This window comes from Lactuca saligna, chromosome 4 (genome assembly GCF_052625555.1).
Source record: "Lactuca saligna cultivar CGN05327 chromosome 4, ASM5262555v1, whole genome shotgun sequence".
NCBI lineage: Eukaryota > Viridiplantae > Streptophyta > Magnoliopsida > Asterales > Asteraceae > Lactuca > Lactuca saligna.
In genome coordinates this window covers 315785964-315791741 of record NC_136420.1, presented here as the reverse complement: position 1 = coordinate 315791741, position 5778 = coordinate 315785964, and the positions used below count along the sequence as shown (strand labels likewise).

At 31.3% G+C, this 5778-nt stretch overlaps 1 protein-coding gene across 1 annotated transcript; it reads left to right on the top strand.

The window, feature by feature from the left end:
• The first annotated feature begins 1308 nt into the window (after nt 1-1308).
• LOC145044015 (uncharacterized) lies at nt 1309-5534 on the top strand. Its single transcript, XM_078992817.1, has 6 exons — nt 1309-1462; nt 1978-3069; nt 3315-3463; nt 3556-3741; nt 3815-3875; nt 5135-5534. Exons 2-6 carry the CDS (start codon nt 1998-2000, stop codon nt 5287-5289), a joined length of 1623 nt encoding a protein of 540 aa, XP_078848943.1. The 5' UTR covers nt 1309-1462; nt 1978-1997; the 3' UTR covers nt 5290-5534.
• The last annotated feature ends 244 nt before the right edge of the window (nt 5535-5778 follow it).

The window sequence follows — 5778 nt, the reverse complement described above, 5'->3', positions numbered from 1 at the left end:
AACACGAACACGATACAAATTGTAAAACATGTTTTGGATATCAAAAACGAACACGACATATAATTAATCTGTGTTACATGTGATATGATCCGAATAGACACCCTTTTAACCACATTATATGAAGTCACAAATTTACATAAGTTAGTACACCTATTGTCTTATAACATTTTTTAAGCTTGGAAAACATGCATTTGATTCGTGTGTATATGTGTTTATATGTGTATGTACGTGTCACATGTCTCGTATCTATAAATGTAGCGTGTCACACATTTAATTCATGACTTCTACGTGTTTAAACAAGTAAATTCGTATTTGACACGTGTAAAACACATACCACAAATTAAGAATTCGTGTCGACACAAAACATGAATTTTTAAAACATATACACGAGAAACTTATATAATATTTTTTTGTATCAATCATGTCATGTATAAAATTGCTGACTCTACTACTATCCCTATTAGTTGATCCGACCCAACATAAATTTTCTGCTATAAACTAATTTCTTTTTTCCATTTGTATAATCCAAACCAAACAAAAATTCCACCCATTAACAACCAAAACAAAACAAATTTGTTGCTAAATAAATATAATTTATGATTATTTTCTATTTTATTAAAATTTATTAAAAGTAATTATTTAAATTCGAAACAAATTAAATTATTCATTTCAAATATAAAATTATATGAAAATAGATAAGAAGTCATTCTACATTCATCACATACATTTTATATAATAGACCATTCAATTTATAAAGTTCGGATAATTTTTAGAATCATAAAGATTTTAAACGAAATTTACATTTGTGGTAGCAAATACGAAATCGAAAAGACTTAAAAATAATGATTTGAGATAGAATATGAAGTATGTTGATATATAATCTACTTTAAAAAGAAAATTATGAAATTTAATAATTCTTTAATTTTTATTAAAATAAAGTTCAATTTTATAACTATAAACCAATTAAAAATGTTACTCCAATAATAATAATTATGTGAGCTTGGTTGTTTAATTATTTAATTTATATTTTTTCTATTTTAGAAATAAATGATCTCTAAACCCCAATAGTTACGTTGTCAAAGATAAATTAGCTAGTTTGGCTAAAAAAAGTAAAAACGAGCTTTGAGATAATTCAAGTCAATCATGGCTAATGTAAAGTTTAGCTCGTTAAATGCTCAAATCATCCAACACCCGTATTTTGGAAGGACCATTTGTTTAGGGTTGAAAGTTTATGGATTTATCAGATCCCTTGGAAAGTTCATGGCAACAATTGAACAAATTGAAATTGTTGAGGGACTAAACTGAAACAACAAATAACAGCACCTCCCGTCTCTTAAAACAGTGGCTGTCAAAGCCCTACACGTTCCGCCGTCGTGAAGTATCCGTGAACTCCGTTTAAACTATCATTTCCTGATCGCCGTCGATGAAAAAGGTTGCCGGAGGGAGAAGAAATTGTCATTAGGTACGCTTACGCGGTTCTCTAATAATTCGGAAACCATAACAGGAATCTTCGAAAGCGTTTATCGTTTCTTATAGCGTCGTTATATGTGATGTTTTGTAAGGTGATAATGTGCTCGATTGATGACACTTCAAATGATTCTTACAACAATTGGTATACTTATGTGATTATTAGTTACCTTAATAGATCGATATAAACTGTAAAACTAATGCATAATTGCTTCTAGTTAAATTTTAATACGAACATTACTCCATTTGTACTTCTCTAATTTTCAATTCAGTTGATATACTCGTGTAAGTGTGATTACTGCACTAAATTGATTAAGTCAGCAAAACCTAATTCAATAAGAACATTGCTCCATTGGTTTCACTTCTCATTGATGTAGCTCATGCACTTATCAATCTGTCACTGAAAAGTTACAAACTTATGATTCTCTTAACACCTAAAATTTGAAGTCTGCTTTTTTTTCTTCGATTGAGTGTTTAATTTATCACTTTTGCTGTTGGATTGTTGCTCAGGCATCAGAAGTGTAGCTAGAATGGAGGTAATCATGACATCTCCTGTCCAGAAGTGTTTAATGATGGAAAATGGTGGAGGTGATGATTCTGCTAAGATGACTAAATCAAAAAAAAGGAGAGAGAAAAAAAAGCTCAAGTTGAATGCTGAAAATCCTGATAGCAAACGCATACTTCCTCATTTTTATATCATCTCACAGTCATCCCTTGCATCTGTTGATCAGAAACATGCAGCATCAGTTCCAATTTCTGGTGATGCAAATACAGGGTCAAAAAGAGAAGATCATATGGAAACTTCTAGTAGCAAGATGATTTCAGATAAAATTGCAACTCCTGATGCAAAGATAGTAACAAAAGGAGAAGAGGGAACAACTGCAACAGATAATACAGTGTCAAAAAAGAGAAAGAGGCCGAGAAAAAAGAAGAATCAAGCCTCAAATGACATGGTGACTGTAGAGAAAGATTCAAGTAAAACTGCAACTGATGATGCGAAAATGGTGTCAAAAGGAGAAAATCATATGGAAATTTCTAGTAACAAGATGATCTCAGATAAAACTGCAACTCCTGATGCAAAGACAGTGTCAAAAGGAGAAGATGAAACAAAAGTTGCAAATGGTGAAATGGGTTCAGGTACAACCCCAACAGATAATACAATGCCAAAAAAGAAAAAAGACAAGAAAAAAAAGAAGAAGAAGAATCATGAAGCCTCAAATGACATGGTTACCAATGGTGAAATGGTTTCAGATACAACTGCAACAGATAATACAGTGTCAAAAAAGAGAAAGAGGCCAAGAAAAAAGAAGAATCAAGCCTCAAATGACATGGTAAATGTAGAGAAAGATTCAACTAAAACTGCAACTGATGAAGCAGAAACGGTGTCAAAAGGAGAAAATCACACAGTAGTTACAAATGCAAGTATGGGTGCAAAAAGGGTAAAGATGGAAAGTGTAATACAAAGAGGAAAAAAGAAGGTATCTGGAACTACAAAACCAGGGAAAAAGCTTTTGATTTTTGATATAAATGGATTGCTTGCAGATATTGTGTCACCTCGCCCACAAGATGTGCAAGCAGATTATTATATTCCAAAACGAGCAAGTAAGATTTCGTTTGCATTTTGCTATTTAAGTTATTTTATTTTTCCAATCAAACCATAAAAGATCCATATAATTTTCCAAATTAACCATTTTGACCTTATAACCTTATTATATACATGTCAAAACGGTTAATTTGGAAATTTTATCTAGTGAAACCATAAAAAAATGTGTGACTTTTATGGTATTTTGATTTGGAAATCATATAACCATGAATTGTTTTTTTTACAAAGCTTCATTTTGATACAGTATTTAAAAGACCCTATTTGGATGGTTTTTTGCGGTTTTGTTTTGAGAGATTTAATGTTGGCATCTGGTCTTCAAGAACAAAGCAAGTTTTGTACCCAGTGGTTGACTTTTTGTTAGGAGATTTAAAGAAGAATCTCCTTTTTATTTGGGTGAGTGTTTTTTACTTTTTAGTTATATATTTATCACATACATACGCTAATTTCAACTTTTTAGTGATACTTTTTTAAGTGGAAAATTTCAGGATAATTCATTTTGCACGAATACAGGGATGAAAACTCTTGAAGATAAATACAAGCCAATGGTTTTCAAGGATTTGAGAAAGATTTGGCTGAAAAATGGTCTTGGGAATTCTTGGATGGAAGGAACTTTTAATGAATCAAATACGTTGTTGTTGGATGATTCTCCATATAAAGCATTGTTGAATCCTGTAAGATTATCAATCAATCACCTTTTTTTTTTTTTTTTTAATTATTTTTTTATTTACATTATTTATCTTGCAGAAGAATACTGCAATCTTTCCTCTATCTTACAGCTACAAGGATAAGAATGATGACTTTCTAGGTATGAAATGTTATGCTGTGTTTGGTTTGTGGATTCCGGTGGAATTGGAATTCATGATTCCATTCCTTCACATCTTTGTTTGCTAAATGGATGGAGTTTAATTCTCTGCCAGATTCGTCAAATTTCCATGTTTTGTCCTTGAGTATATCTGGTTTTTGTAATTTTGGTCCCAAAATGTTTTCTTCTAGTTTTGGTCCTTTGTTTGAGGTTTTATTACGTTTTTGGTCCCCTTTCCAAGTAATATGACTATACTTTTGGGACCAAATTTCCAAAAATCAGCTATACTTAGGAAGAAAAGTAGTCAATTTACTTGGTGCATGGACCTAAAATGTTATGTAAACCTCGAATAAGTATCGAAATTGCAAAAGAACTCCTCATAATTTACAATTCCTTTGACAATTTGTTGTATTTTTGCAAATTTGGTCCTTGTTCCAAGTAATATAATGATATTTTTGTACCAAAATTTGAAAAATCAGCTATACTTAGGGACCAAATGTAGTCGTTTCACTTGGAACATGGATAAAAAGTATTAAAAAAACTCAAATAAAGACCAAAGTTGCAAAAGTAAACTATAATGAAGGAGTAAAAGTGTAATTTATTCAAATATCATTATATATAAGTGAATACTAAACATTATTTAACTGCTATTATTGAATTCCAATCCAATAAAACACCCAGACATACTTTTGTATTTTGTTTACTTTAAACTAAAATATACTTTAAGAATTATTTAATGTTTGTTTTTTTTATTTATTACAGAAGTCAATTTATTTTTGAGTAAATTACACGAATGGTCCCTATGGTTTGGGGTAATTTGCGCGTTTGGTCCCTAACTTATTTTTTTAACTCGGAAAGTCCCTATTGTTTGTTTTTGTTACGCGTTTAATCCCTACTGTTTGTTTTTATTACGTGTTTGGTCCTTGTCTTACCTAAAAAGACTATTATTAAGTAGGGAAAGATGGTGTGGTAGGTAAGATAAGGTGAAGGGGTGGGATTAGGGGTGTATTTATTTAAATAAATTAAAAAATCAAGGGCAAAATAGTTTTTTTAGGTAAGATAGGGACCAAACGCGTAACAAAAACAAACAATACGGACCTTCCGAGTTAAAAAAATAAGTTAGGGACCAAACGCGCAAATTACCCTAAACCATAGGGACCATTCGTGTAATTTACTCTTTATTTTTAGCTAAATAACCCAACTAAGTGAGACAAATCAAAAAGTACATTAAATAGCCTTATAATGGTTGTTTTTTTTTTAAGGTCCCAATGGTGATCTCCGAAGGTATCTTGAAGGGTTGGCAGAGAGTGATGATGTGAAAACGTATGTAGAGCAACATCCATTTGGCCAATCTGCCATCGATCAAACACACCCAAGTTGGGCCTTCTATGCAAAAGCTCTCAAGAGTCAAAAATAGTACAACTTAACCAGCATATGGTACAACTCTGAGTAGCACAAAACACAATACGAGCTTAACTCAAAATTTGTTGTAGGCGAAAAGTAGTTTCTGCCTTTTTGTAGTAGTGAAAACATGAAAAGCTCGTGCAACTCGTTTTTTGTATTGCATCAAGTGGTTGTACTCTATGCATGAAATACTTGCACATTTTGGAAAACAATGTTGATCAATATATTTTTGTAGTAAAGCACGACTATACAATCAAAGTTGTTACCATGTAGCAGCAAATTAATAGAAAATTTCTACTTCTCTATTTGTACATGCGTACATGCATTTAGTGATTTAGATTTAGATCATCAAACACTTTTATATGATGTTAATGTACTCTAAATAAATGGTCCATGATAAGGAAATATATCCACATAGAAGAATGTATATCTATTCTCTTTAATTTTTCTTGTACATGCAAGATGTCCTTTAATTGTTGACAAACTCAATTTTATTAACATA

Coding starts and splice junctions, on each gene's coding strand:
- LOC145044015 (XM_078992817.1), top strand. CDS start 1,998: ATGGAGGTAATCATGACATCTCCTGTCCAGAAGTGTTTAATGATGGAA. Junction 3,742..3,814: donor ATAAAGCATTGTTGAATCCT/GTAAGATTATCA, acceptor TTTATCTTGCAG/AAGAATACTGCAATCTTTCC. Junction 3,876..5,134: donor TAAGAATGATGACTTTCTAG/GTATGAAATGTT, acceptor TTTTTTTTTAAG/GTCCCAATGGTGATCTCCGA.